This window comes from Carettochelys insculpta, chromosome 29 (assembly GCF_033958435.1).
Source record: "Carettochelys insculpta isolate YL-2023 chromosome 29, ASM3395843v1, whole genome shotgun sequence".
NCBI lineage: Eukaryota > Metazoa > Chordata > Testudines > Carettochelyidae > Carettochelys > Carettochelys insculpta.
In genome coordinates, this window is record NC_134165.1 from 329,515 (window position 1) to 356,575 (window position 27,061).

The 27,061-nt window shown below is 45.3% G+C and overlaps 2 protein-coding genes across 5 annotated transcripts in view; both read left to right on the forward strand.

Annotated features, from left to right (window-relative positions):
* PBX4 (PBX homeobox 4) overlaps window positions 1-1,379 on the forward strand; it is a 53,378-nt gene extending 51,999 nt beyond the window's left edge. For all 3 annotated transcript variants that reach the window (XM_074979513.1, XM_074979511.1, XM_074979512.1), the window contains one exon: window positions 568-1,379. Coding sequence is in view for 2 of the 3 variants with exons in the window: in XM_074979511.1 (XP_074835612.1) it covers window positions 568-660 (93 nt within the window). In the remaining variant the exon portion in view is untranslated. The remainder of the gene's footprint in view (window positions 1-567) is intronic.
* Window positions 1,380-5,648: 4,269 nt separating this feature from the next.
* On the forward strand, window positions 5,649-27,040 carry DSN1 (DSN1 component of MIS12 kinetochore complex). Of its 2 annotated transcripts, none has more exons than XM_074979940.1 (12): window positions 5,649-5,728; window positions 9,490-9,526; window positions 15,771-15,831; window positions 16,366-16,728; window positions 17,600-17,673; window positions 18,514-18,586; window positions 20,680-20,767; window positions 22,007-22,066; window positions 23,034-23,105; window positions 23,705-23,852; window positions 25,010-25,097; window positions 26,850-27,040. In XM_074979940.1, exons 1-12 carry the CDS (start codon window positions 5,694-5,696, stop codon window positions 26,954-26,956), a joined length of 1,206 nt encoding a protein of 401 aa, XP_074836041.1. In that variant the 5' UTR covers window positions 5,649-5,693; the 3' UTR covers window positions 26,957-27,040. The 2 variants fall into 2 exon arrangements, with proteins under 2 accessions (XP_074836041.1, XP_074836040.1); XM_074979939.1 differs by having other exon boundaries at window positions 5,651-5,728; window positions 15,753-15,831.
* Window positions 27,041-27,061: the final 21 nt, after the last annotated feature.

Consider the following 27,061-nt stretch of genomic DNA (forward strand, 5'->3'; position numbering starts at 1 on the left):
TTGTGCTTGAAGTGGTCTTCTCTGGAGGTTGAGAGAAGGGATCTGATGTGGCAAAGATGTTTAATGTACCGGTCTTTCACTTACGGAGTTGCAGTTAAAATCTAGGCATAGGTCACTAGTGAAATTTTGGTGTATTGTGGCTTTGTCTGATTCGTGTATATCACATGAATGGCAGGAGGGAGAGCTCAGTGGTTTGAGCACTAGCTTACTAAATCCAGGGTGGAGAGTTCAATCCTTGAGGAGGCTATTTAGGGATCAGGGCAAATAGATGTCAAGGATGGTGCCTGGTCCTGCCAAGAGGGCAGGGGACTGGACTAGATGACCTCCCTTTGAGTTCGATGAGAGATGTATTTACAATCAATTTTTATTGGGAATAGAAGAGCAGCTAGTGTGGAGATGATGAGGTACACTAGCACAGAAGAGTTTTTTGTGGCATGTCTTCAGTATGCTCTGTTCTGTTTAATTCCTCACATCCAAAAGCACAAAACTGTTCTACTGAAATATAAAATAAATAACATTCTTCAAATATCTTAAGGATTTAATGACAATAGTTTTATCCCCCTTCAGGCTAATGGCAGCTGGCAGGATGCTACCACTCCTTCATCAATCACTTCACCTGCTGGAGACCCAGGAAGTGTTAATTCAGATGCATCTAATTAAGTTTTCAGGACCTATTGATGAGAGGAAAGAGGTCATTAGTGTAATTTCAGTGTTGCTTGCCAATACTGTTGTTTATACAACTCAATACAGCTAATTACCTCAGAAAACCCTGGAACCAATAGAAGATTGTGATCACAGTGATACCTCTCTACCTCTCAGCATGACACAGTTAAGTTCTTTTTACTTCTGCCCATTGGGATGTGAAATGGTTTTAAAAGAACTTGCTTCATTTTCCTAACCAAATTCATTTTTTAAATATCAATTTTATGGTAATAATCTGAAAGTATCTCTTCTAAGACTTGGCATTTGTCTGATTTTTCCATTTAAAGTTGACTTATTTTAATTTCCATAAGGTTTTTTTTTTATAATTAAATTTCTGTTCTAGTGGATAGTTACTAACAATTAACCCTCTAGCCCTGTATTGTAATTGTCCATGTTCTCTGTATTGTAATTTTGTATAGGAAAACAAGCTTTTCTTAATTCAAATTCATTCTGAACTAATTAACCAGAACAGAACATTGCTTTACCAAAACTTTCATTGGACTTTGCTCTTGAATAGGAACTTACATCTTTTGTGTCATTACATGTAGTTCTAATTTAATGTCTAGTGTAAACTCAGACTTCCATGTGAATAGATTTTGTGCATTTATGAAAATGTTAATACAAAGTCCTCATTTTCAGTTGAAATTTTATCAAAGATAATAAACTTCCAAAGCCTTTTTTCCTTCCTGCCTTTTCATGAGCCTCCCCTAATCCTTTTGAACGTGCTGCTTAGTAGCATCTTAGTGCTGCCATTTTGACAGTGCAGAAGCCTCACTATTACTTAGAACAGCATTTGCTAAATTACTTGTAACATCTGCTAGGGTAAAATCCAGACAGTAGGACAACTGTGCTCCCTTAATTCATCTATTTGTGGTGCATTTGGTGCACCCTTGCTTTGCTGTGTGCACTGCCACTTGCCTCAGCCTCTAGCATGCAGGTCAGTCTCATACACAGTGCTATGTCCAGCTAGTCATGAACTATATATGGGCAACACCTGCATATATCTAGTCCCAGACCAGCACCCCATAAATGTATCGTCTTGTACTGTTTGATTAAAAGCCCATAAAGTCCCTCATTTTAAAAGATGTTCCCAGTTTCTTCAGTGAACTACAATGCTTTAGATAAAATATTAAAATAGATTGTAAAATATAAAAGATGTTTAAAAGTGATTATAGGTGTGCAAGATCAGAATTGGTAACAAAAGAAATAAGACAAAATTGGAAGCTAATTCCTACACTTTTTTCCAACTAAGTAAGTTCTGAAAGCAAAACAGTTCCTCATACACACAACTTCAGCTGCTCATGTTAACTGGACAGTCTTCCAGTCAGGATTATCGACTCCTCACAGTTCAGTGATGCTTTTTTGTCTTTGAGATGATCTTGCGTTATTGAATAGTGACAGAGCCATGTTAGTCTGTATTCTATCAAAACAAAAAAGCAGTCAAGGTGCATTTCAACATTATTTAACATTTGTTAGTCTTTAAAGTGCTACTTGACTTTTTTATTTTGCTTTCTTGAGTGCTGATGGGGAAGGAGAAGCCCCATGGTGATGTCCCTGTCACTTTATGCAGTGATCTGCTGGGGTGCAGACAGTGAGGCTATGATGCACACAAGATTCATAGTCTCTTTTGGGTGAATTGCAAATTTGCTGCTCACACCTCTCATACATGTTAGCTTTCAGATGTACAGCTTTTCTTTACTCTCCTTTGTTACTTTTGAGCGGTTAATCCATGGGCATTTCCCAGAGGCAGTACGTTTCAGTAGCAAGCATATGGCAAAATAGGTAATTCATATACAGTGATAACATTTTAACAATGTTTAACAAGTTGACTTTTTAAATGATACTAACAAGACGTGCTTTGTACAAAATATATCCTAATCGTATAACAGTGGTGCATATGGGGGTTCAGGGTGGTGGTGAGAGTCATATTACTTTCAGCATAGTGGTAATAACACTACATAGCTTTTTGTAGTATAGAAACAATAATTGGTCCAGTTGTGCCATTACATATGCTCAAGTAAATGGAAGACATGGTTGACTAAGTATTCCTTTTGAATTCCATATAATCCAAGTGATTGTAGGTGCTTTAGAGAGGAGGATCTTGCTTCTCTCAAAAGAAAAATGAGTTTAGACCAGTTATGAATTGGGTAGTAGGTGATTGCATGGTGTCTCAGAGGGTTGCTTCTGCAAATAGAGACTGGCTTCTAATTAGTATGTAATATAGTACAAATACTAAACTTTCTGTGAGCAATATCACATCAGAACTGTGGGCTTAAAGTCTAAGAAGGGTCTGAAGGCTTGTTCTATAGTAGGCAGGTAAGTAGATTGCAGGTATACAATTCTAGCTCTGCAGTTGCCTAGCTAGACTTGACTTATCTGCAGTCAACTTATCTGGATGTCCAAACAGAGGGAGGTCGACTCCAGATTGACTCTGCACATTTCTATGATGTATGAAACTGAACTCCAGGAAGATGGATCCTCAGCAGGTTGACCTTCCCCATAGTAAAGACAAGCCCTGAGGCTGCCTACTTACAGAATGTAATATGAAGGAGAGCAAAGAATACATAGGGGACTAATAAGGGCTTCTGAAAGTCAAATAACTTGATTATGAATTTATAATCACAATTTCTTTTAGGAGACAGACACATCTGGACACTTTGAATGCAGTGCCTTATAATAGCTGTGCAAACAAAACTATGGACATATTGGATAAATCATATGTAACTGTTCCTGTCCTGTTAAGGAAATGAGCTACTCTACTTTTTACACTACAATGCTGCACTTCCCTAATTTAGGGTTGCATAATTTTTTTAGGGATAGTCCTAAAATCCTTAAAGATTGGCATATGATGAAATCACCAGGAATCTGTTTAGCTAAAACTGACTTCTGTATGCATTACTTTTAATACCATTTAAAATATTAGTCCTCCAAAATGATTGAATGTAGTGTCTTACATTGTTCTATGTACGACTTGACAAAATTTAAATTACATAGAATCATAGAACAGTAGAGCTGGAAGAGACCTAAAAAAGCCATCAGGTCCAGCCCCCTGCTCTAAGCAGGACCAAACCCATCAATCAGCCCAGCCAGGGCTTTGTTAAGGCGAGACTTGAACACCTCCAGGGATGGAAACTCCACTACTTCCCTGGGTAGACCATTCCAATGCTTCACCACCCTCCTAGTGTAAAAGTTTTTCCTAATGTTCAACCTGGACCTTTCCAACTGCAACTTGGGACCATTGTTCTGTGTTCTGCCAGCCGTGACTACTGTGAACAGCCTCTCTCTAGCCTCCCTTCAGTAAGTTGAAGGCTGTTATCAAGTCCCCCCGACCCCCAGTCTTCTTTTCTGCAGACTAAACAGTCCCAATTCCCTCTTCTTCATAAGTTATATGCTCCAGCCCCCTAATTATTTTGATTGCCCTCCGCTGAACCCTCTCCAGTGTATCCACATCCTTGCTATATTTTGGGGGCCTAGAACGGGACCCAGTACTCCAGATGCGGCCTCACTAAAGCTGAATAAAGAGGAATAATGACTTCTCTAAAGAGAACAAAACAGCAGAAATGTAGCACTTTAAAGACTAACAAAATGATTTATTTGGTGGTGAGCTGTGGTGGGACAGACCCACTTCATAAGATCAATCTCATTTTCAATACAGTTTGACATAAGTACAGATGACCACAAAAATTTGCAATAAAAACTGAAAAATCAAGTGCATAGGACTGAAGGAGGCGGCAGAGGGATGGGGGATGTTAAGTGTCCTGGCTGAGATAATTACGAGCATCAAGGGAAGGGAAGCAGTGGGTCATTCTGTTAAAAGACCTGAGAAGTTGTGTTCTTGAACAAAGAATTAAAAATAGATTATAGCGAGAAAGTTGTGAATTGAAATTCATATTCAAATTTGAAATGTTAACAGGTGGTACGAACAGAGGCATCCATTACCTTACATATTACAGGGACTGCTTCCTTTCCTCTGATGCTAGTAATTATCTCAGGCAGGATACTTAACATCCACTATCCCTCTGCCACCTACTTCAGTCCTATGTACTTGATTTATCAGATTTTTTTGCAGTTTTTGGGGTCCTCTGTACACACACAAATGTCAGTATTTTATTGGCATACAGACTAACATGGCTCCATCTCCGTTACTTTCTAAAGAGAAAGTATCAGGTAAACTGAGGCCAAATGAAGTGATGCTATATGCTCAGTAAAAGCTCTCAGTAGGCACAGCTAGGGAGTTACATGGGCCCATGTTGCCCCACCACTAGGGACTAGTCGTAGGCTCCACCAGCCCTCCCTGCTTACTGACCCACCCCCGCCCCGGCACTTCACAACAGCCGGAGGTGGGGGCCACACTACTGCTGCCGCCGCCACCACCAGTGCAGGGGGGTTAGATGGCTTCTGCTGCTGTTTCCCACAGCTGCTGGCCCCTGCGCTCCGGAGGCGGCAGGGCCCTGTCTCCGAAGTGAGCGCCTGAGCGCAGCAGCCACTCCGGCCCGCCTGGGGCCCTTTTAAATCCCCGGCGCTGCAGGGAGCCGCGGTGGCGGGGAAGGGGGGAGCGGCGCCAGGGAGGGTGGCGTACCCCCACTGCGCCCCGGAGTCCCCACCCGAGCCGCACTCCCGGCCCGACTCGCGCCCGGAGCGGCCTCTGGGCAACGTAGACCCCGGCGTTCAGCACGGCCGCGCCTGCCCCGGGGTGGGCGACGAGCAGCTCGGGGTCCGAGGCTGAGTGGCCTCTAACCCGTCTCCTGGGTGCCCGCGGCAAAGCCCCGTCTCGAACTACACTTCCCGCCACACACCGCGACGCCAGCTCAAGCCCCGCCCATCTCGCCGGAACGTGTGGCGCGCAACTTTTCCCGGTCCCGCTCGACCCCGCGCAAGCTATGCCGGCGTAAGGGTGTTGCGCATGCGCCTTGGCGCCCCAGAACTACAGTTCCCGAAAGGCCCTGCGGTGGCCGGTTGGCGCCCGGGCGGTTTGAGTGGGCAGCGGCGGGATGGCGGCGAAGCCGGAGGAGTTTGGGCATGGCCGGTGAGTGGGGAGTGGTGGCGTCCCCTGCCGCACTGCGGCCCATGGCGACGGCCTCAGAATCACCCATTCCTCCCATTTCCGGGCTGCCTGAGGCGGGGCGGGCCGTGCCGTCCACCCCCCCCGCCCTGCCCCTCGCCGGGCTCTCCTGGGCTTGGGGCGGTCCCCGTCCCCCCGCCGGGCTTCCCGGGCTTGGGCTAACCTTGGTGGTGGTCCTCTTCCCCCCTCATCCCCGCCGCTCGCCGGGCTTTCTGGAGGGGTGGTGTCCCCTGGCATCGGCCCTCCCCCACCTCGTCAGGCTCTTCTGGGGGGTGGCGTCTGTGTCTGTCTCTCCATTCCCTTGGGTCCTTGGCACGGGATGGGGGGAACCAGTCCCTGTGTCATTCCTCTGCCATTCTCCGCATTCCTTGCGGGGGGGGCGGCCCTGGTGTCACCCTGCCTTCCACGTGGTTTGATGCGCCGGCAGAGAAGCAGGTAGGTGTCAACCTAGCTTCCTCTTCAGCACCGAGAGTGGTACCGCATTTAACCTTCTGTATGTTTCTGGGGAGAGGCGGCCTGACCCTACTTCAGTGTAACTGGACTTTACCCTGGGGTGCTGTGTCTATCTAGATTAGTAACCCTTCCTTCTTCCGTGGGACTTGGAGGAACCGTGGGGAATACAGACAGGACTTCTCATCCTATCAAAACAAAAAAGCAGTAAAGTAGCACTTTAGTAGGTGAGCTTTCGTGGGACAGACCCGCTTCTTCAGCTCATAGCCGTACCAGAACAGATTCAATATTTAAGGCACAGAGAACCAAAAAGAGTAATCACGGTTGACAAATCAGAAAAAAAAATTATCCAGGTGAGCAAATCAGAGAGTAGAGTGATGGTGGGGTGGAGTGTCAAGAATTAGATTAAACCAAGTTTACAGAAGAGCCCCCATAATGACCCCGAAAATTCGCATCCTAGTTCAAACCACGTTAATGTGTCGAATTTGAATATGAAAGACAGTTCAGCAGCCTCTCTTTCCAAAGTAGTGTGAAAATTCCTCTTCAGTACAGTCATACCCCGAGATGTGCCCATTCGAGTTACGAGAATTTGACTTTATGAGGAGTTTAATTTAATATCCCTACCTCAGCTTATGAGGCATTTCTTCACATTTACGAGGACCAGTTTGGAGGCTGGCGGCTCTGGTAGGCAAGCACTGAGGGGATGGAGTCGGCTGCATTGGCCTTGACGAAGAGGCTATGCAGGGGTGTGGCGGTGCCCTGTGAGAGGGCAGCAGTCTGGTGTGGGGAGGTAGACTCGTCCCGGCAGTGGATCACGCGGCTGTGCGAGGTGTGGATGCTGGGCGAGCAGCCCATCCCCACCCCACTGCTGCTGCTCACTCCCCGGGCGGCTAGGGGGCCGCCGCTGCCCGCCCTGCGCAGCTGTGCCTCGGGTGCCGCTCGCCGTCTGTGGCGCTCCCTCCCATTTAGTCCCTGGCTTACCCGCTGCTGCTGCCACTGGTGGGGCGCCTCTGCTGTGCAGCCCTGCGCAAGAGAGGCATCACCCCTCACCAGCTGGGGGTCCCCTGTGCCTGCCTAGTTCCCCAGGCAGGCAGCCAGCTCCTGGCAGTGCCCCCTCCCCACTTAACCTAAGCTGCGCTTAGGCCGGGCTGCCTCCCTGTGCCCTGCTCTGCCTGCCCCCTTGCACTGGATTTAATGGGATTTGGTGGTGTTTTAGCATAAATGGGTGTATGTTTTGGGGCTCAGGAAGTCATAAATTTTTTTTCCCATTGAAATTAATGGTAATTACATTTTTGACTTAACAAGAATTCGCCCTAAGAGGGGTTTTTCAGGAACGAATTACTCTCGTAAGGCGGGGGAAGACTGTAACACGCAAACTCCTAAGTCATTAACAGAATGGCCCACTCCATTAAAATGTTGGCTGACTGGTTTGTGGATCAGGAGAGTTATGTCCGTTTTGTGCTTATTAACTCTTTGTCAAAGAGAGTTTGAAGTCTGTCCAATATACAAAGCATCTGGGCATTGTTGGCACATGATGGCATATATGATGTTAGCTGAGGAACATGAAAATGTGCCCGTGATTCTGTGACTAACCTGGTGAGGTCCAGTGATGGTATCCCCAGAATAGACATGTGGACAAAGCTGGCAGCAGGCTTTGTTGCAAGGAAAAGTCCCAGGACTGGTGTTGCTGCGGTATAGACTGTGGCTGTTGGTAAGAATCCTCGTAAGGTTGGGAGGTTGTCTGTAGGAGAGAACAGGCCTGTCACCTAGGGCCTTCTGGAGTGTGGCACCCTGATTAAGGATAGGTTGTAGGTCTTTAATAATGTGTTGCAGTGTTTTGAGTTGGGGCTGTAGGTAATGACCAGTGGTGTTCTGTTCTTGGCTTTTTGGGCCTATCTTGGAATAGCTGGTCTCTGGGTATTCGTCTGGCCCTGTCGATTTATTTTTTTATTTGTCCTGGTGGGTAATTCAGGTTTATGAATATTTGGTAAAGTTCTTGTAGTTTTTGGTCTCCTGTCAGTAGGATCAGAGCAAATGTGATTGTACCTAAGGGCTTGACTGTTAACAATGGATCTAGTTATGAGTGCAGGATGGAAGCTAGAAGCATGTAGGTAAGTACAGCGAGTTAATGGGCACAAAACAGGCATAAAAACATTCCTGATTCACAAGCCACTCTGTTAATGACTTAAGAGTTTGCGTGTTACTGAAGAGGAATTTTCACACTACTTTGGAAAGAGAGGCTGCTAAACTCCCTTTTATATTCAAATTCAACACATTAACATGCAGTTTGAACTGGGATGTGAATTTTCTGGGTCATTATAGGAGCTCTTTTGCAAACTTGGCTTAATCTAATTCTTGACACTCTCCCCCTGCATCTCTCTACTCTCTGATTTGCTCACCTTGATAATTTTTTTTTCTGATTTGTCAACCTTGATTACTATTTTTGGTTCTCTGTGCCTTAAATATTGAGCCTGTTCTGGTATGACTATGGTCTGAAGAAGTGGGTCTGTCCCACAAAAGCTCACCTAATAAATTATTTTGTTAGTCTTTAAAGTGCTACTTTACTACTTTTTTGTTTTGATAGTATATAGACTAGCATGACTTCTCATCCTCTCTGTCCTGGGGCCCTTGAAACTTGCATTGCGCTGTTATCCTATAGGCCAGTGAGTCTCAAACAAGGGTATGCAAAGATCTTCCAGAGGGTACATCACCTTATCTAAATATTTGCCTAATTTTATATCAGGCTACATAAAGAGTCCTAGTAAAGTCAGTGCAAATTAAAATTTCATACAGACAGTAACTCATTTATACCTCTCTGTATAACGTGCTGAAATGTAAACACCATACTTATATTCCAGTTGATTTACTTTATAAGTGTATACTGATAAAAATGAGAACATAAGCATTTCTTCAGTAATAGCTTGCTGTGACATTTTCTGTATTTTTGTGCCGATTTTGTAAGCAAGTAGTTTTTAAATGAAACAAACCTTGAGGGGGACAAGGCAGATAAGACTCCTGTGTGGGGCATAGTAGTCTGGAAGGGTTGAGAGCCACTGCTGTAGGCAATGTGCCCTATGTCCCCGAGATCACCAGGAGGAGGTGATGACTCACTCAGTGCCCCTGCATTTATGCAGTGTCTCTGTCATTAAATGTTTCCTGAAATAATGAAAAGATGTAAATAGGCTTGAACTCTATGAGTCAGAGAAGCCTTGCATAGCTGCAAGAAGCCAGTAAGTTTGGCCAGGTTATGACCCCCAATGTGTTTGTCATTGCAGGACTGAAGAAGGCTGGCTACAGGAAACACTGCTTCAGGTGAGCAGTGTGCCCCTCCTCCAGCTTTAGAACACATTTTTGTTAAATATCTGGGTTGCAATAGTGGCTAGGGGCTTAATCACAGAGTGTGATCTGTGTGTCCTAGATTCTCCTTAGAAACAAGTAATAAAAGCCAATTGGTGTCCCAGAGAGCTTGCTGTTTAAGCCATGGGCTTTTGGTCTCAAAGCCATGATCCATAAAGGGGTTGCAAATAGGGTATCAAGAAGTCATAGTCATCTTATGTCTCATATTGCCTGGTGGGAAATGTAGAGCATCACTGGTCTAAGCAAATAAGAAAAGGTATCAACAGTTGTGGAGTGCGGAAAAGAACAGGTTGGCATTGGGCTGATCATGTTGTGTATAATGTGCAGCAGTTGCAGCATATACTAGCTGCCAAGCCACAGTCAATGGACGTTTGAGAAACAAAAGAAGTTCTTCAAGTGTTTGTTCATGTCCATTCCATATTAGGTGCGTGTGCTTTCTACATTCACCAATGCTGAGGCAATATCCAAAGGGAAGCAGTTCTGGTGCCATCTTGGGTGGTGCCCACATGGCACAATATACAGATTGTCACTGGTTTCTCCCACCCTCAGTTTCTTTTTGCCACCAGTGACTGCACAGAACATTCTTTGCTTTTACTAGCATTGCTTATGCTACGTTTGTATAAACCAGAGTTCCTATAAAGTTAATGTACACAGTAATTGAATCAATTAGCCCTTAGCAGTAGTTATTCTTTAATCTCATGCAGGATTTAGCCAAGGGATAGGGCAAGCCTTGATTTCCCAGGCTTTATGTCCTGCGATCATTGTAAAGCACTTATGTCTGTGAGTGATTCCCACAGTAGTTGTCTCAGGTGCCTTAGTGAAGGGCACATAAGTAACAAGTATCACATCTGCATGTCCTTTAAGCCTAGGATTAAGAAGGAATGCAAGAGTGCTCCTGATGGAGTTGGTGCTCACTCTGGTTTCACAGCAGAGGTCCAACTCAGAATCTAGCACTGTGGCATCCGTGCAGAATATTACACCCCTACCCCCACTGGTGCCATCAAGTTGGCACCAGTCCTATTCTGTGACTCTGGCCAAGAAGTTGAAGCAGGCCCATAGGGATTGGTCTTCTATTCCCTACAAGGAGGGCCCATGCTAGGTAGCCCATTTCCATCTTCAGGAAGTTGGGCTCAAGTTGAGAAACACAACCCACCCCATTCCTTGCCTGGAAGCCCTGTCACAGCAGGCCTCTGTCAGCTTCAGATGTCATCAGTGCCTGAAGCTCTCCAGGCTGCCCTAGGAGAATGCTGATGCTGCCAGTGGTACCCAGACATTGCAGTAAACCTATTGTAGGACATTTCCATCTGCCTTTGTCCCAGTTGCACTGTTCCCCATCATGGGGAAACATCCTGCCACTGTTCACCTGCTTGAAGCCTTCTTGCCTCAGAGTAGAGCCCTGTATGACCAGGCACCAGGATTCAAAGCAGATCACAATGCCTGGTGCAGATCCACAAAGGCATGTGCTTCCCAGCAGGAACATTGGGACTGACCTCCTTGACTCACCCTTTGAGTTTTGACAGATCCCAGAACCAGTTGGAAGACTGAAGCAACTGGCCTTGCCAATGGTCCCCCAAAAAAGGGTGTCACCATATTCAATAGGAACTGGTGAAGAGGGTCATGTCCAACCTCAGTTTACAGGCTGCAAAGTTGAAGGAGCTCCCTGTTTGTTGTCCTGTCCTCCACAGCCCATGCCAGAGTGGCCTTTCCCTTTCACAAAGGGGTATCAAAGATTACCAATGCTCTGTGGCAGTCCTCATCCTCTGCACCTCATCTCCAAAAGGACAAAGCCGAAGTACTTTGTTCCCACTGAGGGGCTCAAGAGCCTTTATTATGCTGTCCCTAATTCTAGGGACACAAACACTTCCTCCTTGTTACTGTGTGTTTTGCCCACTACCAGTTTGCAGTCCTCTAATTTTGGCCTGGCTACAGCACCAAGGATATTTATCAAGTGAATAGCAGTTGTAGCTTACCTCAGGTGCAGGGGTATCCAGATTTACCTGTAATTTGATGATTGGTTGGTCAAAACTAGCTCCAGGGCTCAGGTACTGTGATGTGACTGTGCTGCAAGCTCCTTGGGGCTATTGTTCAGTGACTAAAAGTCCACATTAGTTCCTGTTCAAATGATAGAATTCAATGGAGCAGTGCTCAACTTGAGCTATGCTAGAGCATTCCTGCTGCTCAACAGGTTTCAGGCTCAGACAGACCTTATGGAATTATCCATGTTTCCTCTGACGATGGCTAGGGTACTCTTGCATCTACTGTACCACATTGCAATTTGCATCTGCATGGTTAACCATCCAGAGCTTCACATGAAGCCCTCGCAGCAGTGGCTGGCATCGACCTGTTGTCAGTCCAGGGACCACCTGGAAAAGATCATCACCATTCCCCGGCAATATTTACCTTGCTTTAATGGTGGACATATCGTGAGAAAATCCTGTTAGCCACGCACAATCCTGTCACTCTCACATTTTAGGTGTGCACACCTTTACCCAGTTCCTAGGGGACCCTGTTGATTTGAATACCCATTCTTAACCAATTCCTGGGGCTCAAGATATAACTTCCTGTAGGCTTGAAGGACTTTTTACCAGTGAAACAGCCTTACACAGAAACAGCCTTACTCTCTATTTACAATTACCAAGCAAGCCGAATACACATGCTAAGTCTACAGTAGCAAGCTCACCAATCCTGATCCAGGCAGGCAAACTTCCCGCGTTAGCCAGGCAAGGTCCATCTTGTCTGGATTCTAGTTGCTGCATGTCATGGTTGTGCAGAGGATTCTTGGCAGCTCTGATCTTAGGCTGTCTCTTGGAGGTGAGTTCTTTCATGTCTTTCCTCCTCATTCTTTCTGTTCCTTCTTTTTCTTTTTGCTAGTTGTCTTCTTGGACCCAAATTTATATAAACTTCGGATCACGCTTCAAGCTTGCGCCGGTCCCGTCCACCTGATCAGCGCTTATGCCTCAACCCTGTACGCCACACCAGAAGTAAAAGACAAGTTCTATGACATGCTTAGTGCTGCTGTAATGCAAGTACCTGCTCATGAACAACTGTACATCTTGGGTGACTTCAATGCAAGAGTTGGAGCTGATTGGGCCTCATGGCCTTCCTGCTTAGGACACTTCGGTGTGGGAAAAACGAATGACAATGGACAGCGTCTCCTTGAACTGTGCACGTACCACAATCTGTGCGTCACAAACACATTCTTCTGAACGAAGCCACAGCACAGAGTGTCGTGGAGACACCCACGCTCGAAGCACTGGCATCAACTAGACGTGGTCATCGCTAGGCATAATAGCCTCAAAAACGTCCTTCTGACACGCAGCTATCATAGTGCTGACTGTGATACACATCACTTGCTAGTTTGCTCCAAGCTCAAGCTGAGACCCAAGAAGCTGTACCGCTCTAAACCTGCTGGAAGGCCCTGCATTGACGCCAGAAAGACGGCAAACTCGGAGAAAGCTGAAAAGTTCAGAGAGACCCTCCAGGAAAATCTGCGCAGCGGCCCTGGGGGTGCCGATGTGACATCCAAATGGCAACATCTGAGGGATACAGTTTACAACACGGCCTTGTCGGTGTTTGGAAGAAGAGCTAGAAACACGAACGACTGGTTCGAAGCTAACTCCGATGAGATGATTCCAGTCATTGAAAAGAAGCACACTGCACTCCTGGAGTACAAACGCTCACCGAGCCAGAGTACCCAGGAAGCACTTAGAGAGGCCAGAAGAACAGTACAGCAGACAGCCAGGCGCTGTGCCAACAACCACTGGCTCCAGCTATGCAGCAGCATCCAGACCTGTGCTGACTTTGGTAATCTCAGAGGAATGTACGAGGGTATGAAGAAGGCATTAGGACCCACCCAGAAGAAGATGGCACCTCTGAAATCCAAATCTGGTGAAGTCATCGCTGACAAAGCCAAACAGATGGAGCGCTGGGTTGAGCACTACTCCGAGCTGTACTCACGCGAGAACGTTGTGGTTGACGCAGCCCTCGATGCCATCGAGCTCCTACCAGTAATGGACGAACTGGATCAGGAACCGACTGTGGATGAACTGAAGAGAGCCATCGACAGCATTGCAGCAGGAAAGGCCCCTGGCCAGGATGGTATACCACCAGAGGTGATCAAGTGTGCCGCGGACACGCTCCTGGAACTCCTATATGAGTTACTGTTCCTGTGCTGGAAAGAGGGTAAGGTTCCACAGGATATGCACGACACTAACATTGTAACCTTGTATAAGAACAAAGGAGACAGAAGCGACTGCAACAACTACCGTGGAATCTCCCTCCTAAGCGTCACTGGTAAACTGTTCACTCGCGTCATCCTTGGCAGACTCCAGAAGATTTGCCATGTCCTGGTAAAGATCAAGATAGGCAAAGTGCAGGTGATCGTGATTGCCCTGGTGTGGCCTCGCCAGCTCTCGTTCTGCATGCTCATGAACATGGGAGTGGCCCTTGACTCCTTATTAAGTATCCACACCTGCTGTCAGAGGTCATGTCTCCTGCACTCTAACCTTGTGTGCCTGCATCTCAATGTGCATGCTCTTTGATAAACCTGCTCAAAGGAGGTACAGTAGTCCTTCTGGGAAAGAGGAAGTGATTTACAAGACTGACTTACCAGACCAAGTGGATGAGGTTTTCAAGCTGGGTGTTTGGAGTGTGGCATTTCTCCCTTGCTGTCGTCATTGCATTAGATTATTTATTGCTGCTCAGGAACCAGGGTCTAATACATTCCATGAGCTGATCCAGAGTCAAATGGTGTCTTCTCGTGACATGGCAGTCAGGTTCAAGAGAATACTCTAGAGGGTCTAATCAAGGTAGGCACCCCTGTCCCACTTTGAGATCTTAATCTGCCTCTCTCCAGGCTCACCAGCCCAGCATTCAAACTGCTGTGCTTTTGTTTTCCTTCCCATCTTTCCTGGTGGTGATCACATCAGCCAGAAAAGTCTCAGAAATTAAGGCCTTGACCTAGGAACCATCTTACATGATCTTTTATAAAGATACGGTCCAGCTGCGGTCCCACCCAGCCTTCCTGCTGAAGGTGGTGTCTTCCTTCCATACAAACCAGGGCACTTTTCGTCTGGTGTTCTCTGCCAAGCTGCACAAGACTGCTGAGAATAAGCTTATTCGTGCTCAAAATGTCTAGAGGGCCTTGGCCTTTAACCTTTCCATAAATCAACCCAGCTCATCGTTGTTATGGCAGGTAGGATAAAGGTCCTTCCAGTTTGCTCACAGAGGATTTCCAACTGGATCACCTCTTGCATGAAGATCTGTTACAAGCTGGTAGGGATCCTGCCACCACCAATCCTCCAAGTGTATTCAAATAGAGTTTAGGTGTCTTTGGCAGCTCTCTCTTGCACATATTCTGATCCAGGGCGGTTGTAGATCTGAGATGTGGCCCTCTGTCCACACATTCATCTTTCATTATGCCATCTTTTAGTAGGCCGGAGACGCTGTTGGGTTTGGCAGAGCTATGCTACCATCTGTGTGGCCATGAACCCGTACCTGCCTCTAAGGTTACTGCTTGGAGTCCCCTAACAGGGAATGGATATGAGCAAGTGGTCTAAGAAGAAGTGACAATTACCTGTTCCGTAACTGGCATTCTTCAAGATGCATTGTTTGTGTCTTTTCCATGATCTGCCCCCTTTCCTCACTGTTGTAGTTTCCAGCAAGAAGAAACTGTGGGTGGAGGGAGCTGGTGGCCCCTCTTACACTGCATCATGTGGGCACCCCACAAAGCATGTCAGAGTTGTTCTGGTAGATACAGCTGAGGGAAAATCTAGCAGCAGTGCATGTGAAGAGCACAAACTTCTAATGGGAAATGGACATGAGTAACACATCTCAAACGTCAGTTATGGAACAGATACCAGAGGGGTGGCCAAGTTAGTCTGTGTCTTCAAAAACAACAAGAAGTTTTGTGGCACCTTACAGACTAACATATATTGTGGAGCATATGAGTTCATGCATCTGACACGGCAGGTCTTTGTCCACGAGAGCTTATGCTCCAAAATATCTGTTTATCTATAAGGTACAACAGGACTTCTTGTTAGTTATGGAACAGGTAGCTCTCTTTTTATTATGCATCCTTTTAAGCTTTAGAGAAGTAGCCACGCAGGCATCTTATCTATTCATCTTTTACCACCCTTTGTCTTCACGTGGGTTTTGTTCAGTAGAACTAATTTTATCACAGAACATATTTACTTCACAGAATCTGCCCCAACAGAACCTCCCTGGTGTTGAAGATAGGCAGAACAGTGGTGGGACAAAAGGTAAGATTTTATTTCAAAGAACCAATTGTTAATTACCCAGGTAAATGATAGTGACACATTCTCAGCAGTAGAAATTAGTTTTGGTTTCCAGAGCTGCTGCATACCTAGAGATAATCACAGCAAACATGTTAGCTATGAGCAGAGTGTGAGAAGCTTTAGGGTTGCAATCCAGTGCTGCAGGCTGTGAGATTGCATACTGGTCCAGATTATGCTTTCCCAAATCTCCATTCATCTCCACAACCCTATCCTTCCTCTCTTCCTGGTCTCAGCAGAGGCTGAGTCTAAATTTAAACTGAAGAAGCAAGTGGGAACTGGGAGCTCAAATGGTTTTGGATTTTGATTCTGGCAGTTCCCTGAAAAAGGTAACAGAGCCACCAGACTGTAACATCTTTCAGTCACTGCTATGCTGGGCTGGGATGCAACAGGGATGCATAGGTGAAAGGTCCTAAATTCCCATTCCAAATCCAATGAGAGTTGATTCCTTCTGCCTTAGTAATTCAATGGATTTTATCTATTTATGTGCATTTCTTCTAGAATGTGACCCCAGTGAGAAGAAAGTGGAGCCTGAATACTCTTCAAAGCCGAAAAATATTATTAGTTCTGGGCCGGGAAACAAGGCTAGTGTGAGAGCAAGTTCTGATGACAAAGTTGGAGCAGCTAGCAGGAAGAGGTCTTGTCCTCATCCTAGCCCCAGGAAAGCTGCCTGGAGTCCAAGTTCCAAGAGGATATCTCCCTGGAGAGGCAGTCCAAAGAAAGGCCTTACTTCAAGTTCATTTAACTTGTCCCCGAGGGCACTTGCCATTAGCCCACAAATTACACGTCGCTCCTGGTGTCGCTCCAGTCTGAAGGGAACCAACCACCGGAAGTCACTCCCTCCTTTTCACCAAGATGTCGCGGGTAGGTGTCATGTACCTCCTTGTGGTTAAATTGTCCAGGATTTGCACACAAGGCTTTCAGCACAAGTGAAACTGTGACTTCATGGATGCAATGTGTAAGGTACTTGGGCCCTGGCTTTGCTCCTTTGAGGGCTATGTTTGGCAACTTTCTCTGAGTACAGCAGTAAATGAGCACTGGCAGTTTTGGCTTTAAAAATGGATGTTTACACCATGAATGCTGCAGTGGTCCAAATTAAGCTAAAGGGCCCTTTATAGCTCTGTCAGGTATCTTTGCTGACAAGAAGGTGGTGATGTGAACACCAGTTAGCACTCTCAAGCTCAGAAACATGTATATGTGTGCATATCAGACCTCTTACTGTGGAAGTTGGAAGCTCCTATGCAACAGTATATTTCATTCAAACAGCCTGTTCAGACTGTTTTATGCTTGATTCTCCGTAACCATTTTCTTTTTCTTTTATTGTACAAAGTAGGCCTTAGTTATAAGGGGTGAGATTCATCTGCTAGGGCCTGCATAGGAAGGAATCTCACAGCCCCAGATTGACGGACTGTCCTCTGTGCAGTGCAAAAGTAACTGCAGGGCTTGGCATTAGGCAGTTAAAAGCTCTCTTAATGGCTGCTTAAGTTAAAAAGGAACTTCTGTGTTTAATGTTTTCAATATCTCTCTGACTTGTAACATGCAGCAGCTGCTTTCTTAGCTCCTGTTGATTTAGGACTTGAGATTGGCTTTTCTGGTAATGAAATTCCTGGACAGACTGTCACTGGTCTTGTGTGTATATGCATCAGTATTTACCAGGTCCTCCTCAGGGGCATTTGAACTATTCAGTTTGAGATAAACTTGTGTCTTTTTTTAAATGTTTGTGTTTAATTTTTAGAGCTAAGTAAATCAATCAGCCTTGATTTGCCTGAGACTGACAGGCTTTCCATGCTCCTGCTGTATAGTTTCCAGGTGAGGTCCTAGGTCCTCAAAGGAATCTTTTGCTGAAAGCAAATTTGCATAGTATTTTGCTTCTGTGTTTTTAATCTGTAATTGAGTAACAAAGTATTTGCGAAGAGGGGTCAAGCAAAAAATCAGGACTGCTGAGTTCTAGTCCCACCTGAATCCCTTCATAGGTAAGGGAAGGTCACTTCACTGTCCCTTGCTTTTCCCTTTCTGTAAAATGGGGGAATAAGCTTTATAACTGATTGCAAACATTTTGACAATGATATAAAAAGCTAAGCTTTACAGTTTATAAACTAATATAACTGTGAAACAAGTGAGAAATTAAAGAGTTTGTAGAATTTAGACAGTGGCACATTTTACTTTGTCACACCAGCTAAAGGGTATTAATGTTAGGTTGATTTTATACATATTTGAGCTCCATGTAAAATAAAGTATCTTTATCAAAAAACAAATTGCCAGAAAATTTTCAGGTGCAGTCAACTTTGATTTTTGGTTTGCAGGGTTTTATAACTTAACTCTAATCAAAGTACTGTTTCCTGCTGTCCAATTCCACAGGTGTTTGTTTGAAAGCTTTCATCTAGTTTGGGCTGGACACTGATGTCAACGCCCAGTGTTCAGGCTTTAAACAAAATGAGTTTAAAAAAGACTATTTGTTGCACTTGCTGTTTGTAATAGCCTTGAAAGAGAAATCTTGACAAGATTCTATAATCATCTTCCTGTTGCAGTTGGCGAAACTTTTATAACAACTTCCCCTCACTGAATGGTCTGTTGAAAAGAAGTCCATTGTCAGATGGAATATTTTGAATAATTAAAACAAAAACCTCACTCTGTTCTTTGCTCTCCCAGTTCTCTGCTCGGAAGCTTGAGGACTTCTTGAAGCAGACTGATAACTTTAGCCCTGAGGCTTTTAAAGCAAATGGTAGGTCTCCACTTGACAGTAAATGTAAAGGTACTGTTATAACTTAACTGGAGTAGTAATTACTGTGACATTATTTCCCTATGCTGAATATGAGACACCTGGTAAAGTTACTCATATTCAAGTGAGTTCAACAGCAATCCATCGGAACTGTGCAATACATACATACAAATTAATATCTAGTAGACAGAGCACCTGTTAAAAAAATGAGTAGTCAGTTTTAGGGCTAACATGGAGAGGGGTTACACACACTCCTAACCCCCCACATACATGCACACACGGGGAGAGGTAATACACCCCTGCCTCCCTACACACATGTACATACGGGGGAAAGGTGGCCCACCTCTGTCTGTCATTGTCATGTGTGTCATCCCCCATCCTCCCCCCTCCCCAGCCTGTCTGACAAAGGTTTCACTAACTCAGTCAGCCTGTCCCTGCAACTCTCCATTCTCCGTGCCTGGCTTGGCCCCAGGACAGGCTCGCCTCTCTTGGTACCAAGCACTGTGTCTTCCTGAGCCGCTTGTTGGGGTGTGAGTGCATGCAGTATCACATCTCTACCCCTCTCCCCTGATTTCTGCCAGGGTTCACACAAGAATGTGGCAAGCAGTAGGCTTTCAGCTCTGTGCAGGAGGTACGTGTTTGTAAAGCTTATCTCCCCCCCGCACCATCTCACCCAGTTTCTGGAAACAGCCTCTTTTCCTACTTATACAGTATCAAAAGGCAGTTAGCACCCAGGCTGCAGCTGAGCACTAATATAATGTAGCTGCCACTAGCTACAATGTAGGCAGAAACAGGTTGAGTCCTAAAGATGCATTGTGTAGTGGGGCCCAGGAACCTGACTGCATGGGCCTCCGTGAACACAGTCAGAGAGGCGACTTAGCAGAGGAGGGTGCCTAGGTGATAGAGCAGCCCCATAATCGTTGGGAATATGACCCAGGATCAGGGAGAGATGGCAATGAAGAGGGTGTTAAGTCCCTATTCCAGGGCTGCTGTGGGGCCTGCACATTTGGGGTGTGAACAGATTTGCTTTCCCCCAGCCACATGATAGTTTATCTCAGTGGCAGAGATGCTTCCCCATGCCAGTGCTGTGCCAGGCTTTGGAATAAGGAAGGCTTTGCTGCTTCTCTTGGGCTTTCCTGGGGTGCCGGCCCAGCCAGAGGCATTGGGGAAAGAGAAGAAGCCTGCTAGCTAAACTGTTGGTAACCTGAGCACTCTCAACTGAGACTGGTTCTCTGCACAGTGCTGGGAGCAAGACACATCCCACCCTGGGGGTTATGGAGAAGCAGTGCTGCTCGAAAGGGAAAAAGGGCAAAGCAGGGAGAGAACAGTTGGTGGGGAGCAAGAGAGGCATCATGTAACTGGATGCTGCTTAGTGTCTGCCCACATTCAACAGTCCCTGTTGCTGAGAAGGGGCCAGGCCCCTGCTGACCAAGAGATGACATTTCCTGGGAGATGCTCTGATAGACTAGCAAGAGAGCCAGCCCCATATGCTGCATCTTGGGGCACCACTCCGTCATTGATAGTGACCAGGTAGCTGGTGAGCATGGATCCAGCCAGCAGCAGGACCTGCCAGGACTGTAGGAGGTGGAGGGAGCCAGAAAATACAGGACACACCTGTAGGAATGCTTAAATATGGGGCTGTCCCTTTAAAAATGAGATGACTGGTCACCTTGGTAATCTTTCTCTAGCTCTCAACTTGCACATGAGGAGGGGCATTCAGTTTCCAATCCACAGAGAACCAAAATCTTTTGGGGCGGGGGGGTAAAAAGAGGCTTGAGCAGCCAAAAATACCCCTTTAAAGTAATGCTCTAATAACAGTGATGCCACGACAATGTCCACTGTAAGCTTTCATCACATATTCTTTCTTAACAAAGCTAGCATGACTGGTATCTGGAATCTTCTCTTTTAGGAAACTGAACCAGGCATATTGAAAACAGGGTTCATGGGTTATGTAACATCTTGATGTGTGAAGCCTGAGTATTGGTGTTCCATGTATTTTACTTTAGTCTTTGCAGTTAGTTCTGCAGAGAGTAGGTACTGTTTGATGCTTAACTACTTCACATTTTCTGGTTGTCTTGTCCCCCCCCCATCACCAGTGAATTTAGTTTCAGAAGAGCTGATGCGTTGCACAGAGAGACTGAAACTAGATGGAACTCTGAAGAAATGTACAGAAGAGCTAAAAAGGTAATGACCTGCCATGGTCACAGAGTGTTGTTGCAACAAGTTGTGGGGTTGGAGTTTGCTATTGCTGTCCCAGTGCTTGGCTGATTATCTTCCATTACAATTCATGAAACTCACCAAGGCTACGTCTACGCTAGCACACAACGTCGAAGTAGCCTATTTCGACATAAGAACATCAAAATAGGCTGCTTCGACACGTATCATCTACACATCCTGCAGGGCTGGTGCCATCGATGTTCAACGTCAAAGTAGCAATGGAGAATGTCGAAAGGAGCCACCCCGGAAGGAAATGCAGAGCGTCCACACACACAAGTGCTCCCTGTTGAAATAAGGGGCCAGCAAAGCCCCAAGCTGCTCCCTTAAAGGGCCCCTCCCAGACACACTCAGCCTGCACAGCACAAGATCCACAGAGCCGACAACTGGTTGCAGACCCCGTGCATGCAGCATGGACCCCCAGCTGCAGCAGCCAGAAGCCCTGGGCTAAGGGCAGCTGCACATGGCGACCACAGAGCCCTGCAGGGGCTGGACAGAGCGTCTCTCAACCCCTCAGCTCATGGCCGCCATGGAGGATCCTGCTATTTCGACATAGTGCGACGCAAATCGTCTACACGTGCCCTATTTCGACGTTGCATGTCGAAGTGGGGCGCTATTCTCATCTTCGGATAAGAATAGAGATTTTGACGTCTCGCCGCCTAACATAGATTTCAACATCGAAATAGCTTATGGCACGTGTAGATGCGACGCGTACTATTTCGACATTGAACCAGCTACTTCGAAGTAGCCGGCTAGTGTAGACACACCCCAAGACTTGTATTGTAGACACTGGAGACGGTAGTGACCTCTATGGCAGGCTCTTAGTGCAGATACTGGGTACAACTTATAATGAGGGTATGCAGGCTAAAATGCTACTCTTCTTGCTTGCAAAACTTATCTTGGAACAGAGTTCTTGGGTGCTAAAACACCACACAATAGACAAATGGGCTACGCAGGTATGTTTCAGCTACACGTGAAAAATTTGGAAACTACACTTAATTCTTTAATGGCACCAAAGTGTCCTTTGTAGTGCTTGGCACATCAGCCCAAATTTTCTTGTTTATGTTTATAGCCTAGAATAACCAAAATTTTGAATGAAGTATAATACACTGCACAAACACTCAACAATTATCACAAATCCTGCATGGTGTAGATAGTGCCCTAAATGTCTCCTTAGAATCTCACTCATCCCTTACTTCTGTATTTTAGTATTGTATTGGACCCTGCACTAAACACATCATTGGCCCAGATGAAGGAATATATATCCAGGTAAGATTAACAGAGTCTAGACCTGGCTTCATATGGCTGAATAGACATAGTTGTTTTTTTTTTTTTTTATCAGTATGTAGGTGGTATCAACGGTGAACTGAGAATCTCAAATAGCGACAAGATGCTGTGTGAAGAGAAGCCTAACATATAACCAACTCAGGTCCTATGAAAAGGAGAAACCCACTCTACGATTCTTTGTGAACTCCAGTTCCCAGCCCTCAATTTTCCTGATGCTGCTCTGGGTCAATGAATTTATTTTGAAATTTCTAGAGAAGTTGGGCAACCTGTAAGCCTGTCTTTTGTAGGTCCTAGAATTGGAATCTGATCAGGGTATGAATTACAAGCAACTTTTGCCCTGGAGGTAATAGCATTCATGTGATAGTCAGAAATCTGAGTCCAGCTGGGGTCTGGTATAAACAACCCTAACTCCACTTGAGTCAGCGCTGTTTGTCATGGCTGAATCTGTCCCCATGTGTATCTGTATATGTCTCTTGCAAATCAGAAAGCAAAATTCTGACCCAAAGTAAAGCTAAGGTTCTGATGTAATTTCTCTACTCCCTCTACATTGAGGGGGATAAGAGAGCCCAATAGAGGTAATTCCTCTCCCACTGTATGTACGTTTTGAACCTCTCTAATCCAGAACTCTCTTGTCTGGCAAAGTCCATAATTCAGCATGATTTTAGTTAGCTGGACAACCACTTATGGGTGTGCTCAATTTTCCCCACAGTCCGATAAAGTATGTTTACAACCACCAGTCCTGGCTGTCAGTGTTTTGTGCTATAATTTATGCCTAAATGTCTCCTGAGAGCACAGTAAGCAATGGAAGTGTTGGTAATGTACTAGAAAATGTTGTCTTCCCATCATCTGGCAAATTCTCTTGTCTGGCATCGGTCAGGTTGGAAGGGTGCCAGATGAAAGAGGCTCAGCTTGTAGTAACTTATCTTTCATCTATCCATTCATTCTAAAGGTTTACTACAGAGTCTCAAACTTGGGACCAGCTTTTACTGAGCTTCCAGAAAAGTGCAGAAGAAATGTCCAGGTTAGTTTATGATCCTTTTTCTGTCCTTTTTTCAGCCAAAAAATAGATTTAATATTGAGAATCTAATAATGCTAGTGATTGATTAATTTGATTCTCTTGTATTCAATTCCAATGCTCTAGAACCCAAATTGTTTACACTAAAAGACTCAGCACTTTGTGATCTGTTGTCAATCAAGTGTTCTTTCCATGCATAGTTTAATTCAAATATAATCCACCCTTGGTTGCATAATGAAGCAACAGCAAGGTCACGTAAGAAATTCCTATTAATCATGCTGTCAGCCCTGAAGAACACATAGCAAAGAATGTATTAAAGGAATTAAGTCTTGTTTAAAAATAACAAAGGTCTTAGAAATAAAAAGAACACTCAAGCCTTGTCATTGGAAATGTGGTAAATTATGGAAACTTGTTTAATTGGGATGCGTAGAGAGGAACTGATTTTCTGCCAGTATTTGTGATCAGTTTTAAAATTTGTTTTACTGGGACAGTCAGGAGATGGCAAAAATGCAAATAATCTGCTCATGCCTATGCAAGGTGCTACTGGACAGTGGGTACTCCCCATATGCAGTGGTTACATGTATACCATGCTTTTTGTTTTCAAGACAACTGGAGCACTGCAAGACAAATGAAGTGCAAGTGGAACCTGGTAGTTATCTCGGAGCATCTCAATCCAAAATTCTCAGTAGCAAGCCTGACTACCAGAAAATACTAGATAGCCAGGGTGAAGTCCTTGAGTGCATGGAACTCATGGTAAGTTATAAGCTGTGTCTACACATGCACGCTACTTCGAAGTAGCGGCACTAACTTCGAAATAGCGCCCGTCGCGGCTACACGCGTCAGGCGCTATTTCGAAGTTAACTTCGACGTTAGGCGGCGAGACGTCGAAGTCGCTAACCTCATGAGGGGATCGGAATAGCGCCCTACTTTGACGTTCAACGTCGAAGTAGGGACCGTGTAGACGATCTGCGTCCCGCAACGTCGAAATTGCCGGGTCCTCCATGGCGGCCATCAGCTGGGGGGTTGAGAGATGCTCTCTCTCCAGCCCCTGTGGGGCTCTATGGTCACCGTGGGCAGCAGCCCTTAGCCCAGGGCTTCTGGCTGCTGCTGCGGCAGCTGGGGATCCATGCTGCAGGCACAGGGTCTGCAACCAGTTGTAGGCTCTGTGTATCTTGTGTTGTATAGTGCAACTGTGTCTGGGAGGGGCCCTTTAAGGGAGCGGCTTGCTGTTGAGTCCGCCCTGTGACCCTGTCTGCAGCTGTGCCTGGCACCCTTATTTCGATGTGTGCTACTTTGGCGTGTAGACATTCCCTCGCAGCGCCTATTTTGATGTGGTGCCGCGCAACGTCGAAGTTGAACATCGACATTGCCAGCCCTGGAGGACGTGTAGACGTTATTCATCGAAATAGCCTATTTCGATGTTGCTACATCGAAATAAGCTATTTCGATGTAGGCTTCACGTGTAGACGTAGCCATAGTGTCTCAAATGCACTAAAAATATTAAAAATCATTAATAGTCAAACACAGAAGTGTCAGCTGATCTGTTGTGTCCGAGTCATTTTGTCTTTTGAAGATGTCAGACTATACAATATCCACTATTAGTTTGTTTGCCTTACAGATTTTCTTCTGTGCCAATAAAAATTGACATAGGGAGATCACTAAACATCACACATTGTTTAATAAATGTTTTTAACAATGAATACAAGGAATCTGCGGTTTGTTTCTATATCATTCTACAGTCCAAACCTGCATCATGGCTTATGAAAGGGAAATAAGTGAAAATTTCTAATGAAATCATCACCAAATGCTTTGGCATTTGCTTTATTCACTCAGTTCACAAAGTCCTAAAACATTTTCTCATTTATCTTATAGGTTCCCGTGAAACCTTTACTTTTTGTGTTGTTTTGCAGATGGATGAACTGCAACAAGCAGTGAAGTTGTTGCAGGTTTTCACAGAAGACAGTACAAAATACCTCCGGAATCTCTCAGAACAACTTGGTAAGCAGATGTTCCAGCCACAGGACAGTAAATGTTTATTATCCATTAAACACAGAACCTTTGTTGTTAAGCAGTAAAATCATAAAGGATATAGAGAGACATGGATTAATTTTTGTTCTCTTCTTCTCATCTCTGATCACTTTGGAGGTACCTTGACAGGCTGTCATTAGGAAAGTTTTGTGTTCTTTAAGTGGTAACATTTGCCGTGCATGGTACTTGTTAGACAACTGTAGGAAGCATAAACTGTTGAGAGGAAAAATGATGCTCGGTGCAAGCTAGCTGACAAAGGGTTTACTGTTTTGGTTTTTTTACTCATGCTGTTAGTTCAGTCCTCAGCTGAGTCCACAGCTGAGGTTCTGCCTGTGTATACAGTTAATTCTATTATATTACACACAGAAAACCTGCCTCCCCTCCATCAATAAACTTACAGATCACATGAAGTAAATGTCCTGGAGTTGTTGAGGATATTTTACTGAATATTATATTGTGAGATGCTACAGTATATAACCATGTATCGGAGGGGTAGCCGTGTTAGTCTGGGTCTGTAACAGCAACGAAGGGTCCTGTGGCACCTTAGACTAACAGAAAAGTTTTGAGCATGAGCTTTCGTGAGCACAGACTCACTTCATCAGATGCTGGACCAGTATCTGATGAAGTGAGTCTGTGCTCACGAAAGCTCATGCTCAAAACTTTTCTGTTAGTCTATAAGGTGCCACAGGACCTTTCGTTGCTAGTATATAACCATGTGAGTGAATATAACAAAATGGCACCTCTCACCATTGCCTCTATTTAAAGTCTTTAATCTATGAGGTCTCTTATGTACATATGCTATCCCCCTATATAAATCCATGGTACAACTACACCTTGAATACTGCATGTAGACATTGTCACCCCATCTCAAAAAAGATGTATTGGAATCAGAAAAGAGTCACAAAAATGATTAGCGGTATGGAATAACTTCCATATGAGAAGACATTAAGATGGTTGGGACCTTTTATCTTGGAAAAGAAAGAACCTAAGTGAGCATCTGATAGAAGTCTACCAAATCATGACAGGTGTGGAGAAAGTTGATGGAAAAGTCTTTCTTACTCCTTCACATAACACAAGAACAAAGAATAAATGAAACTAAGTAGCAGGAAGTTTTTTTTTTTAACACAATATAGTTAATCTGTATTATTCTTGGCCTTCACAACAGCTTCTGGCAAAAACTATAATAAGGCTTAAAACAGAACTGTGTAATTCCAATGGCTATTAGCTGGGAGGGGCAGGGATAGTCAGAAGCTGGAAAGAGACAACAGGAAGAAGCACTTGCTGATTATCTGTTCTGTTCATTCCGTGTGGGGCCCCTGGCATTGCCCTTTGTCCAAAGACAGGTTATGGGGCCTGCCTGGGCCTTGTTGGCTGTCTGAGGATGGCTATTCTTATGTTTTTCACCAGTCAGAGATTTAAAAAGTTAGCCTTAAATCTCATGCCTGAACTGTGACTTTAGGAGCAGGAGGAAATTAAAATGGCTAAGATCTCTTTTCCTAGTGCCTGACTTAGGTTGGGCGAGTAGCATTCACACCCTGCTCCAGGAATGAGGAAACAGCTCTTGGGAAAAACAATGGGGTAAGTTCAAGATCTTAGACAAGTTGTGGCACAGCTAAACTTAGATGGTGGCGTTCTTAGCAACCGGGTCTGGTGCAGTGTGACTGCTTCACAGGAGCCAATGCGGGCTGGAGGTAACTGGGTATTGTGGTGCGTGTCTTCCAGCATCCAGGACCTTTGAGCAGCTCGAGAACTCGCCGATTCGTAAACTACTCTCCGGCTCCCCCAAGCAGGCTCCAGTCATCCACGGCCAGCAGCCTGCGCAAGACTGAACGCACACGTGCACCGGGCTCGGCGCTGGGAGCAGGACACGTGCCCCGGCCTCCTGCGCTCGTCGCCCTCGGCCGGGCCCTGGGGGGAGGGGGGGGGGGTTCGGG